Here is a 13,700-nt window from a genome sequence, read left to right as displayed (position 1 = left end):
AGGTGAAATGGGTGGTAAGGCATATGTCCACTAGCTTGACGATACTTTCCTTGCTGAAGAAGTTGGTGGTGTTTGGTGTATAGGTCTTTGGGTTTTCTATTAGGGTAGTCAGTGTTTCCTTGGCCAGGTTGATGTTGATTGACATGAACAGGGCTGTTACATCATTACTTCATCCTCTATCTTAGGATCTTTGAGTCTTCAGGAATTCCTGGGTAGAGTGGATGGAATGGCGTGAACCTTCTACTAAGTGTTTTAGTCTTTGGTGTAGCTCCTTGGCCAATCTCTAAGTTGGTTTCCAAGTAGCGAGACTATGGGTCTGAGGGGGACTCCTGGTTTGTGAATTTTGGGTAATCTGTAGACGCATGGAGTGTTGGATCCATCTGGTTTCATTTTTTGGAAGTTGGTCTTATTTATTTCTCCAGATTTCTGAAGCTTTTTGAATAGGACTGTGATTCAGTTCTCTAGTTTTTTATCCTTGAGTTTTTTAAAATCAATGCTTCTGTGTTGTCAGTGTTATTATTTTCTGTAACTTTGTCTAGTTTTTTTTATTTTCTGTGTTGTTGCCGCTGTTTAATATCTATGGCTTGTTGTATTGTGTCTGTCCATTCACGGACAGTTGCATGAGTGAGTAAAGATTTTTGGTGCAAAATTTCCCAGTTGTATTTCCGGAATCTGTTGTGGGCATCATTAATCATTTCTCTAAGCATTCTGCAATCATTGTGCTCTGCTATTCTTTTGGCTAGTGGGGTGTTAAGGGGAGGTTTGTATTTAAGACATTTAGGTAGTACCTGCTTTCTTAGGCATTCATGCAGCAAGTACAGCTGTTCACAGGTGGCACTCTGTTAGATGACATTTGTTACCCATTTTCGGGCCAGTTTTAGCATATCATGCCCAGGAGGTGTTAGCGAGTTCTGAGAAGATTTGCAGCTCAGGTTGAGGTTCTGGATGTAGGTTTGCTCACTGAGCTGGAAGGTTCATTTTTAGACATTTCGTCACCATACTAGGTAAAACCTCAGTGAGCCTCTGGATGAAGCACTCCCAAACTACCCTTCAGAGATTAGTTAGAGAAGATGCTAGACCCAGGGTCAAGATCAAATTCAGAGAGCTGACACCAGAGTTTTCATTATTGCACAGCATCCTGCAATGCTCACTAACTGGCAACTTGCTTTGCAGTAAGCAATTAATTTCCCAATATTATGTCCCAAGCTTGTGGTTAAGCAGTTCAAGGTGCCAAGATAGCAGTCAAACATGGGGAACTGCCAAACTATCCCTCGAGCATTCCTATGCCAATTTCTTTGTTTCTACGTTAGCACTTCGTATATCTCCACACACAGATCATCAAGCCTACACTCTAAACTATGTAGGGTACCACTCTGAGCAGATAGCTGTAAATGTGCCCTATCCAGTGTCCTGTCAAGAGATACTCCAATTTCTGCAGCATTGAATTTTTTTTGGGTTGCTCACGGCTATTTGGATTTACAATTAAACAATAGGACAACTGTTAGCCTTTGTTGGCATGGGTAAGTAGAAACAAATGAATGACTTCCAAAATGTATAACAATTAATCATGTCTAGTGATGAAAGAAAAGTTTAAAATGAAATGTGGGGGAGGCACGTTCGGAGGACACAGAGGCTTCACCAGTTCCCCTTATGACATGCCACCATCTACAATGTCCACAAATGATTATGTAAGGTAGTGCAGGGATCTCCTGCTGTGGCTGCCTGACATCTGTGTTACTGGTGAAACCCTGGTGTGAATAATCAGGACAAAATAGCACTGCTGGTGAACAAAAGGTTGGAGATATGAGGAAATGAAAGGAGTTAACACAGAGCAGTCGGTGCAGACTGCTTCAATGGAGGCAGCAAAATGTGAAGTGAAATACGTAGCAATCCAAGAGAGTGAAAGATGGAGAGTATCAGTGCTTCAGATAGTTTCGTTCTTCTTGGTCTTCCATGAAGAACAGCATTAACAATAGGCATGCATTAGAGATAGCTTTACATAGCATGAGATTAAGGAACTGTCATGCTTTGGAAATGATGCTTTTTCTGATTTGTTGTGCAACCTCTGTCCACTTAGAACCAGCAGCTTACTCTGCTTCCCCTCCATCCCCTCCCCACCCAGAAGCACAGCAGTGACATCGCCAATAAGCAAGCTACATTTCTCTTCATTGGAGTTGTTGCTGCACCAGTGTAATCAGATGGGTGCTCAGATGATGGCATCCATTCTGAATTAAGCAGTGTATCTTTGACCAACTTTTGCCTCAGATTTTAAAATAGTTCCGATTAACGCATTTGGAACACTTGGGCAGACAAAGTATATTTCAATCTAAATTTTACTGGAAGAAAATAGAAAGATTATGTTGTTGTCAGACTGGAGTTGAATTAGAGAAGTCAATTACCAAAAATCTGGAATAAAAACAAAAATACTGCTAACACTCAGTAGTATATTATGGGGTAAAAACAATGACTGCAGTTGCTGGAAACCAGATTCTGGATCAATGGTGCTGGAAGAGCACAGCAGTTCAGGCAGCATCCAACGAACAGCGAAATCGATGTTTCGGGCAAAAGCCCTGTGGGTGCTAGTGTGCAAGTGTAAGGAAGTTTTACTGCAACAAGATGTTGGAGAGACCACATCTGCAAATAAATGAGAGCAGTTTTAGTCCCCTTATTTAAGAAAAGATATTTACTTCACTGGAGACAGTTCACAGAAGGTTCACTAGAATGATTCCCCAGTATGGAGGAGGTATTGTCTTATGAGCAAAGGTTGAACAGTTTGGAACTCTACTCATTGGAATTTGGAAGAATGAGAGGTGATCTCATTGAGACACTGGATTCTGAAGGCACTCTGGAAGAGTAAATGCAGAGAGGATTTTTTCCCTCCTGACAGAGTCTAGGACCAGAGGGAGGAATCTCAGAAAAAAAAGGGGTGTCAATTTAAGATTGAGATGAGAAAAAATTTCTCCAGTCCAAGAGGTGAGACACTTTGGGAACTCCTTGCCACAGATGTGGGGTTAGGGTCCTTGTATATATTTGAGGCTGAGATAGATAGATTCTTCTCAGTTTCGGAATCCAGGGTTGCCACAAAAGGGCAGAAAAAAAGGGAACATGGAATCTCAGATCAGCCATGATCCTACTGAAATGGCAAAACAAGCTCAAGAGGATGATTGGCCTACTTCTGGTCCCTATTTCCTGTGGTCTCAGTGCTCTGGCAGTGTCTGTGAACTGTATGACTGCTGCAGTTCTGATAAAGGCGCATAGATTTAAAAATATTAACTTTCTTCACAGATGTTATCAGTCCTGCTGACAGTTCTAGTATTCTTTCTTATTTCAAATTTCAACATCCTCACTAAAACTTTGGATATGGTACAGAAGGGGACAGGACTGAGGACGACCATTTGGTACCATGAGTGATACTGGCCTCTTGAAGAGCTATTCAAATTGTCCCCTTTACACCTGCTCTCTTCTGACAGCCCTCTAGATTATCAATGCATAAAAAGCTTTTAGTCTCACTTCTGGAATTACAAACGCCTCATACAGGCAAGAGCAAAAATGCACCGTTAAGTTTCACTGAGGCATAGATTTTGGTAACTTTCTTTCTGAAGATCCTTCTTTGAGAGTACATCCATGTTCACACTTACTTGAATAGGTAAAGTTAGAAAATCCTCTTTTAACTTCCTTGTATTTGTTACTGGTATTCGTGCTGTGTTGCCATAATCAACGTATTTGACATCAACTTCTCTATGTCCAGGTAAGCCTAAAACACATACACAACCCTTGTGATTTTAATTTTTTTTTCTTATTTAGTTAAGGTTTCAAAACAGGTAACACCTCAAAAGAATACATACTAAAAAGATCAGGTAATTTCAAAAACCACTATTCAATAAACTTTAGACATATTATAGCATACTGCAGCTGTTATAAATACGTACAGTTCAAGATTACTCAAATACACACACACACACACAATACTGTCCATAGCAGAGTTAAAAAGTGATAGAGCTAATTAAAAACAGATGAAGAAAAGTAAATTTAAAAAGGAGATGCTTGAAAGTTCTCTCAAGGCAAATGCTTTGGGAGAATTCCAGAGGGATTAGATGTATTTGTTTCACATAAAAGTTGTAAAACAAAAATGTTTTCCACACAATTTAGTGGCAAATATTGCTGAGCCATCACATCTGATCAAAAAGCACGAATGCAGCAAGTCAAGTGCCTGCTTCACTCATGACAACTTATTTTAGAGACTGCTGCATACCAAATAAGAGCTGGGCATCTTTAATCATGTACAACAGATGCAACAGCTGTCTCAGGGTAGCAGAGGTATGCCAAGCCATGGGCAGCCACGATACTTGCTTGAGGGTTTGAAGTTTGACCATTTGTGCAGTCTAGCATGACAGTAGAAGCTTTAAAAAAAAAGTGATTTTGAGGCAACATGTTCCAAATCTTGGAATAATGACGGCATTGACGAAATTTTGTGATAAAAATAAGGGAGTTAATCCAGAAGTCCCACCAGGACAACTGGTGAAATTTAAATTCATTTTGAACATTTATTTCGAAGTTAGTTTCAGCAATAGTGATCATCAAACTATCACTGCTGTAAAAACTGACTTGCTCCACTGATGTCTTTAAAGGATATTGACATACTAAGGTGCTGTCATCTTAGATGAGATTTCAAACCAAAGTCCTATCTTCTTTGTGGTTGTGAAAGATTACATTTGAAGAGGAGCAGGGCAATTAACCTTGCCGTCCTGACCAATGTTTACGCTGTTTTCAGATTATCTGCTTGTTCCTGCATTGCTGTTCTTGGGAGTTGAGTGCAAGTTTTGCATTCTCTCTATGCTTAAACAATATTGACTTATTGCAAGGTGCTTAATGGGTTACAAAATGTGGTCCCTTTGCAATGCAGGAAACACGGCAAATATTACACTACATAGATAAATGAGCAGGGACAACATTTGAAAATACCACATGATACAGTAGTGCAGCAATATCCTGATTCTTGGTTAGTATCTTTCAAAAACCATATCATAAGAGGAGGATGTTGACTTCAGTATTGAATGGTTTTTCTCTGCACTAATCAAGCTGACTGAACCATCCATCCCTGGGCTGGTTAATAATTTGTTCAGCTATTGAAACCCAAAAATGGTTTACTTAAATATGTAACTCCTGAGTAGTTAATGAGCAGCAAAATGTATTTCTCCCAGAATTGTAAAATACAAATGTACACCAAACTGGAAACAGTGGCACCAATTTTAGGTCACTGTGTTTCAGGGAAAATTTTTAAAGGCAATGCACAGTTCATACACTACTTAAAACTGTATCTGTTATAGAACTCAAGCTGTTCTAGTGGCAACCATAAACATTAAAGACTGGACTTCCTCATACCTCAAAATGTTTGCAAAGGTGTGCAGGTGCCTACTGACATTTTGCCATTGAGCACACATTTCAATTGTTTGCACTTTTTAATCCTGACAGCAAATTCAATTACAGGTATCTAACATTTCCTGCTGAGTAAGTGACTTTTCTAAAGAAAAAAATCAAGCAATATTTTTACAGGTCTGAAAGTAAAATTGTGCATACTGGAAGCCTGCAATTAATACAAGAATGGTGGAGACCCTCAGCAGGTCTGGTAGTATCCGTATGACCTCAGAATATTGCAAGTCACACAACATTGTTTCCCTCTCAACAAATGTTGCCAGATTGCTGAGTTTTTCCCTGCACTGTTTGCTTTTACAGGTATCGATTTTGTGCAATTTAAAATCTGCTTTAAAGTCAAAATTTTTATATGGAATTGCTTAGGTAGTGTTCAGTTCACTTTTGCCTTGACATTGTGATATAATGGTTTAAAATGGTCTCTTTGAAAATTAAAATCACTATTAAGAAATCTTCGAAAATTTCCTGAGGGGATAGTCTGGTAGCTGTTGCAAGGTAGACTTGGCAAGTAGGTTGATCACAGGTCCTGCGGTGTTGCTGAACAAAGAGACCTTGGAGTGCAGGTTTATAGCCCCTTAAAAATGGAGTTGCAGATAGATAGGACAGTGAAGGTGGTGTTTGGTATGCTTTCCTTTATTTTTCAGAGCATAGTGTATAGGAGTTGGGAGGTCATGTTGCAACTGTACAGGACAATGGTTAGGCCACTTTTGGAACAGCAAGGATGTTGTGAAACTTGAGAAGTTTAGAAAAGATTTTCAAGGATGTTGCCAAGGTTGGAGGGCTTGAGCCAAAGACTGGGGCTGTTTTCCTTGGAGCATTGAAGGCTAATGGGTGACCTTATAAAGGCTAATAAAATCATGAGGGGAATGGATAAGGTAAATAGACAAAGTCATTTCCCTGGGCTAAGGGAATCCAAAACTAGAGAGGGCATAGATTTAAGGTGAGGGGGGAAAAATTTAAAAGGGACCTAAGGGGCACCTTTTTCCACACAGAATGGTATTTATATGGAATCAGCTGCCGGAGAAAGTGGAGGCTGATACGATTACAGCTTTTAAAAGGCATCTGGATGGGTATATGAATAGGAAGGGCTTGGAGGCTGGCAAATGGGACTACATTAATTTCGGATACCTAGTCGACATGGACAAGTTGGACTGAAGGGTCTGTTTCCATGCTGTACATCTCAACAACTGCACTGCACGCAACTGGAGATCCGAAATAAACTGGTGGCTGACTTAATTATTCTCTAAAGTGGCCTCGTGAACTACTCAGTTAATGGGCAGTTGGGAATAAGTAACAGATATGGCTTGCCATAGCTTCCCACACCAAAAAAAAAGAAAAAATAAAGAAAGAATGTCTTTGAGGAAGACAAATAGGGTTTAAAAAAGTAACATTTGCAAGCAGCAGGCTAGCTTAGTGGTTGGTCAAGTCAGTTTTAAAAATCACAAGGTCTGTGTAAAAACTCTACCACTTCCCTAGTCCTAAATAAACCCAGAAATCAACAATCTCATTTCAAATGGAACACTTGACATGCAATCGGAGGCAAAAGACAGATCAGAAATATAATTTGTTTACTAACATTTATAATAGTCTCAGATAAATAGTGCTTTTATTTCAAAAGTGCACCTTTTGATGCACTTGAGGCTTATTGTTCTAATGGTACATTTCAGGCCAACACCTGTTCTGGATACTTTTCTCCATAGCCTTGCATACTGCGTGTATTCAAATAATCACCAAATGTCCTCTTGAATGCTTCAAATGAACTAGTCTTCACTGTATGTTCAGGCAGTGCATTCCAGACCCAAAACACTAAGAAAAATCCTTTTCACACATCACATTTGCTTCTTTTTCAAATCCCTTTAAATCAATGCCCTTTTGTTTTTGATCATTTTATGAAGGCGGACAGGGATTCTTTTAAACCTCAACCACTTTCTCCAGTGCATTCACATCCTTACTATGGTGTGGTGCCCAGAACTGCATACAATAGTCCACTTGAGGTCTAAAACGTATCTTACATAACTTCAGCATTACACCCTTATTCTTGTACTCTGCGCCCCTCTGTCTTTATCATGGAAAAGACAATGACATCAAACTAGGTGATACTTGTTCCTTCAACGGACTTAGTCTAAAAATGATAAACTATGCTTTTGTCTGTAGCACTGATACTTTTATAAGTAGATTATTACCAGATCAAAGATGAAGGAACCTTTGCATTCAAAATGGACAACTTTAGCAGATTAGTTTAAAAGAACCTTACACAAAACATTAACCATCACCAAAACAATCTTGCACAAGCTTTAATCATCTTGGGGATCAGAATAAAGTTCTGTATTTCTTATGTTTTTCCATACCTTGACTAAGACTGCATGCCAAGTACCCCATTTTACAAAAAGGCTATTGACTTCAGAGTTTGAATATGACAGGGGATGTGATACAATAATCAACAGTACAAATATTTACCATATTTACTTACCACTAATTTGACATCTGTACCATCCTCCATCATCAAAGAGTGCTGCACAAGCTTGTCCAACAAATGGGCACAGGATCTCCAAACTGACATCTTTTCCAGTATAAAATTCAAACATATTTCTTGTGAGGATGAGAAGATCCACACTATCCATCTGCAGCAGGAAGCAGGAAAACATAAATACTTGAAAAACCTGGCAAATCATTTCCTTGAATGATAAAATTCACATATTGTTGCGTAGTGTAACCTGAAGACCACAGACTTGGAAGGATCCATGTTCATGCTGGTATGTGTCCAGTTAATTAATCTCAACTGAGGTAGCAAACATGCAGTTGGTCAGGTTAGGGGGTCAATCAAATCCAGTCTATAAAATCTCCCACTTTGGCTCTTGTGGCACAGTGGTAGTGTTCCAATCTCCAGGCCGTAAGGCCCAAGTTCAAGTCCCATCTGCTCCAGAGGAATTTAATAACATATCTTAACAGGTTGATTACAAAATACATATAATTAGATTACTTACAGATTACTTACAGTGTGGAAACAGGCCCTTCGGCCCAACAAGTCCACACCGACCCGCCGAAGCGTAACCCATCCATACCCCTACATTTACCCCTTTACCTAACACTACGGGCAATTTAGCATGGCCAATTCACCTGACTTGCACATCTTTGGACTGTGGGAGGAAACCGGAGCCCCCGGAGGAAACCCACGCAGACACGGGGAGAACGTGCAAACTCCACACAGTCAGTCGCCTGAGGCGGGAATTGAACCCGGGTCTCTGGCGCTGCGAGGCAGCAGTGCTAACCACTGTGCCACCGTGCCGCCCACTAATCTTTAATTGAATAACAGTTAACACTTTTTGGGTCCATTAACAATGGTGGAGGCACAGGACACTGATTCTTTAAATAACTATCCAGCTGCCAGAGGAAGTGGTGAAGGCTAGTACAATTGCAACATTTAAAAAGGCATCTGGATGGGAATATGAATAGGAAGGGTTTGGAGGGATATGGGTCAGGTGCTGGCAGGTGGGACTAGATTGGGTTGGGATATCTTGTCGGCATGGACGGGTTGGACCAAAGGGTCTGTTTCCGTGCTGTACATCTCTATGACTCTGTAACTTCAATTGTTCCCATATGTTTTGTACCTCTAGTCTGTTGATTGAAACCTTTCAAAAATTTAAAGCAATTTTCTGGGTTATATGAATTAAAGCAAATCATGCACTGGGAAAGTAAGATGCCTGTACTAAACCTATGCCATTTCACCATCTTCTGGGATGGCTCAAATTAAATCTATTAGCACAGTATATTACATAAATTTTAGCCTTAGCTGTGACTATCAGAAGGACTTTACCCTTCATCAGACCCCAGCAGTCTTCAACTGTGAAACATGCCACTTTCCTGATACCTTTGATAGCTCTAACATCACCATATTTAAATTTCACGTTATGAGCCTGCCTCCGAAAAGCTTTTAATCCTTTTTCTACTTCAAAATATTGAGATAGTGTGCCCCATAGTGAAATCAAATTTGCCACCATAAAGTACATAATTTCTAACTCTTCTCCAACTTGAACAGCAATTATTACACCCCACTCCAATTTCTTGTCTACATTTCTTCTCACACACACATCTGCATTTTTCTTACTGGTCTTAAGACATTTTTGAATCAATTTCCTTTCACATACCTTCAGATTCCAAGAATCATTCACTGCCAAACTCTCAGTTTGTACCAGGTGTTCAGAGCAGCTCCCCTCTCCAGGTCTGAGTGTTCTCTATCAATGCACTAAACTCACAACAAAGTACTGCAGGATTGGAAATACAGGCTATTCTGCTATAACATGCGCTTCGTTCACACAAATTCGCCATAATGGATTGATGAATTGGGGATACTGTTGTTTTGAAAGCACAAACTTAAAAAACGCGTGTTGGCTGTAACACAATTACATCACCAACACTTCAAACACCGTTTCTAGACTGTAATTTTCCTATAATACAGGGCTGTACAAGAACACAACTATCACATTACAGAAGAACCACCTATACATCCAAAAGGTACCATATCTCATGGCCACCCCCAATAGTGCTAAGTCAGTGACCCAGGTAATACTATGTTGCATTGTTTTGCTTGGGTAAAACCTCCCACTCAGAATGACACCATGAAAATAAACTAGCATTGAAAAAGAAAGAATTTTCTTGCTATGAGAATCAAGCAGCATTATATAGAATTACTGCACTATTTTAGCAAAAACATTTTAAAATATTAGTCTTTCTATACCTTAAGGTGTAGACTTTTAGGAAAATGCTTAAAAATTTAAGTACCAACTGAATGTAGAAATCCAATGGATCGTTGACATGTGTAACCATAATTTCAATCTCCTTTAAAAAAGGTGGCTTGACAGGTGGACAATACTGCATAGTCAACTGGTTGGCTTCCAGATTTGGCATGGGGATAGAATATTCACTAACAAACCTAGGAAGATAAATGTTTATTTAAAAATGTAAAAAAGAACATTCACCAACTAATTCATTAAGTGTTTGAATATTCAGCAAATGCCAGACATCAGATTTGGAAAACTCCTGATATTGGCAATGATCTATTAGATAGAGACAAATCACATCAAAACTGCACAAGATAGATGCATTTTTTTCACTCAAGTTTGAGTAAATTATGAAAATATATTGAACACATTCAAATGGCACCACATGCAGCACAGGAAACAATACACAAAAAAGTGGATACTATATCAGTGTAGCCAAAGACACTTGTGAGACATGCTGCACAGGATGTTGTGCATAACAGTGTTACAATGTAGACAAAATATGACTGGCTATTTAGAAGCTTGGTCTGCAGCCATTGAGCACTGTAGGTGGGCAAAACAAGTGCTTGCAAGGATTTCTGCCCCTCATTGGGAGGTAGTCCTGTCCTCCAGATTGGTCAGCAGTCCCAGCAGCGCTAAAGTTCATAAGGGGCGCTGATGGGACTTCAGGCAGACTCATTTAAGCATCTTACAGATCTAGGTAAGTGCAGGGACTTTGTACTGGGGTTCATTTTCATATACTGGGAGGCAGAGTGCAGGGACAAGGAGGATGGCATGGATTTTAATGAACATACAGGTGCAAAAGGAAGGGAGTGTGTGTTTCTCTTCTCATTGCGTGCCCATGATGGACACGAGACGCCCTCCAAAAGACAGTACTTCCATTCTTCCTGGTGATTAAACAGTTCTCACTCCAACCTGACTGCTCATGTTGACCATGTTATAGTGTGGGCAATGTAATATTGCGACTAGTTAAGCTTTAATTAGCCCATAAATTATTTACATATATTTTGTGAATTTTGGCACCCACCCATGCTCTTTACCATGGGGGTGAGCTGAGGCATGGCACAAAAGAGTCGACTATCCACTTGCCCAATATAACATGCCCAAACTTCCCAAGCCTGACCCAAAACACACCTAGTTGGGAAACAAAGTCCAATGAATGAGTAAACTCTACTTTCATCTGCTGATTGAGGCATTTTAGATAGCATATTTTTCCTGCTGCTTATAAAAGCATTACACAAAATGAAGTTGAGCAGTCCAAGCCCTGTATTTAATGAAGATAGATTCAAAAGTACAGAATTTACAAACTAAGTCTTCAGACCATATGTGCATAGGCAATGAAAATACACTTGTGGTTCAGATCTTTTGAGGAGTAACAATCTCACTCAGTTTGCCACTCTGACCCTCTTAATTTATAAAAGGAACAACTTCACAGGTCTGAGACAAGATGCCGCTCAAGTCTCCCTCAGAAACATAAAGGCATTTCAAGGGTGGGGTTGCACTGAGTCTAGTATGGTCCTGTGGGGGATGGGAATGTTGGTCGGATCCGAAACGAAGGTTGTCAGGTCTGGATCTGGGATTGAGTGGTCTGGGCAGAGGGGTATTTTGAGAGTTTTGGAGGTAATTATGGAGTCAGTTTAATACTTAGTTAGGAGTTAGACAGTGCATTTAATAATTAACTTTTTTCAGAACAACTATTTTATTTAATTTCATCTTAACTATCCAAAAAGTCACCAATTTTCATGAAAATGTTTGGAAGATACTAGGTGTACAGGAACTGCCCAGAGGAAAAGAAATCCTAGGCATTTGTTGCACTGTTACAATGTAGGGTTCTCATGCACCACTCCAATCTGTATTCTGTCAAATACAGTTTGTCTGGTTCACAGAAAAATCTGCCCCTTAGATTTCAAGGATTATGAACTTCAAATGAAATTTGGATTTCAGACATTGGAAGGCAGGAAAGAAAAAGCAATAAATTTAGGCCTTAACATGTTTACTTAACAAGTCTAAAACAAAATCCATAATGTGAGATGACTACAGAACATGAACATTTAGATTCCCTCCTGGAATTCAGACATTTCTTTAAAGTACCTGGCCAATTCAAGGAAGACAAGTGCATCGCGTAATGAGACAGGAACATCACTTTCCATCTTGTCCATCGGAGGTTTTTTCAAGTCCACAAGAAGTTTGTCGCCATCCTCTCCCAAAACTATCATCTGTACAGCTTTGTTATCTACAATTCGTGTAAATTCATTCCTGGCTTCCACACTCCAACTGTTACTCTGTCAAAATGGCAAAAAGATAAGCTGATCCAATCAAGTCTGACAATCTGATATACTACACTTACAATCACAAGTTAGCATATCTTTCTAACTTTATTCTAAAAAGCAAAAATTAGCATGGAAATCCTTCAAAAAGGAACAAAATAATCAAACCCTTCTCTAGTGGAGAAAAGTAACATTCAAATCACAGAAGCAGTTAGTGAAACATTTACAAATTGTTTAATAGAAAAATAAAGAACTGAGATGGCAGGAGAGATTTGTGTGTCAACTGAGACAATACACAAAATAATTCATGAGTAACTTGGATGGCAAAATGTTTCCCCCAGAGTATGGGGTTGGAGCAGGGAAATCGAGGGTTCCAGAAACAAAAACTTCAAAATCAAAGCCTTCACTGTAGGCATGTTTTGACAAGAGTATCCATGTCAAATTCAACAGGCTGTCTCCCATCACTGCTTGTTGCTAAATAGACATCAAAATAGTTCTGAATGGAGTTCTAAAACTCACTCGTAACTGTATCAACAAATTCATATTATGATATTAATTCCAAACCCATAAGCAAGGTGGTAAAAGAGGGGGAGGTGAGGCCTTGTTAGTTAGTCAAGGATAACATAACGGTGGCTGAAAGAACTTTTGATGAGGACTTGTTTACTGAGGTAAAAAACAGCAGAGGTCACACTGCTTGGAATTTTTTTTAAATAGGCCTCCGCAGAGGTCTAGGGAGGTGGAAGAGAGGATTGGCAAAATTATTCTGGGTAGGAGTGAAAGGAACAGGGTGGTCATTATGGGGACTTTAACTCCCCCAACATCGACTAGAATTGCTATGACTCTAGTACGTCGGATGGATCAGTTTTTGTCCAGTGTGTACAGGAGGGTTTCCTGACACAGTATGTCGAAGGGCTGATAAGACGGGATCTGGTGCTTTGTAATGAACCAGGCCAGGGTGTTTGATTTAGTTGTAGGTGAGCACTTTGGAGAGAGTGACCATAATTCAGTTACATTTAGTTTAGCAATGGAAAGGGATAAGTACATGCCACAGATCAAGAGTTATCGATGGGGCAAGGGTAATTATAATGCAAATAGGCAAGAATTAGGATGCACAGAATGGGGTAGCAAAATGCAGGGGATGCAGACAATGGAAATGTGGAGCGGAGTTTAAGGAACAGATACTGATGTCCTTGATAGATATGTCCCTGTCAGGCAGGGAGGAAGT

At 39.7% G+C, this 13,700-nt stretch overlaps 1 protein-coding gene across 1 annotated transcript in view; it reads right to left on the bottom strand.

Moving 5' to 3' along the window:
* The window catches only part of rnf17 (ring finger protein 17), a 134,096-nt gene that overhangs the window by 92,313 nt on the left and 28,083 nt on the right, over positions 1-13,700 (bottom strand). The window contains exons 6-9 of the mRNA XM_043691873.1: positions 12,300-12,490; positions 10,210-10,360; positions 7,901-8,051; positions 3,639-3,754 (exon numbers count right to left, since the gene is read on the bottom strand). Coding sequence (XP_043547808.1) covers positions 3,639-3,754; positions 7,901-8,051; positions 10,210-10,360; positions 12,300-12,490 — 609 coding nt within the window. The remainder of the gene's footprint in view (positions 1-3,638; positions 3,755-7,900; positions 8,052-10,209; positions 10,361-12,299; positions 12,491-13,700) is intronic.

This window comes from Chiloscyllium plagiosum, chromosome 6 (assembly GCF_004010195.1).
Source record: "Chiloscyllium plagiosum isolate BGI_BamShark_2017 chromosome 6, ASM401019v2, whole genome shotgun sequence".
In the NCBI taxonomy this organism is placed as follows: domain Eukaryota; kingdom Metazoa; phylum Chordata; class Chondrichthyes; order Orectolobiformes; family Hemiscylliidae; genus Chiloscyllium; species Chiloscyllium plagiosum.
Note: the sequence above shows the minus strand (reverse complement) of the source record. Positions and strands in the feature narration are given on the sequence as shown.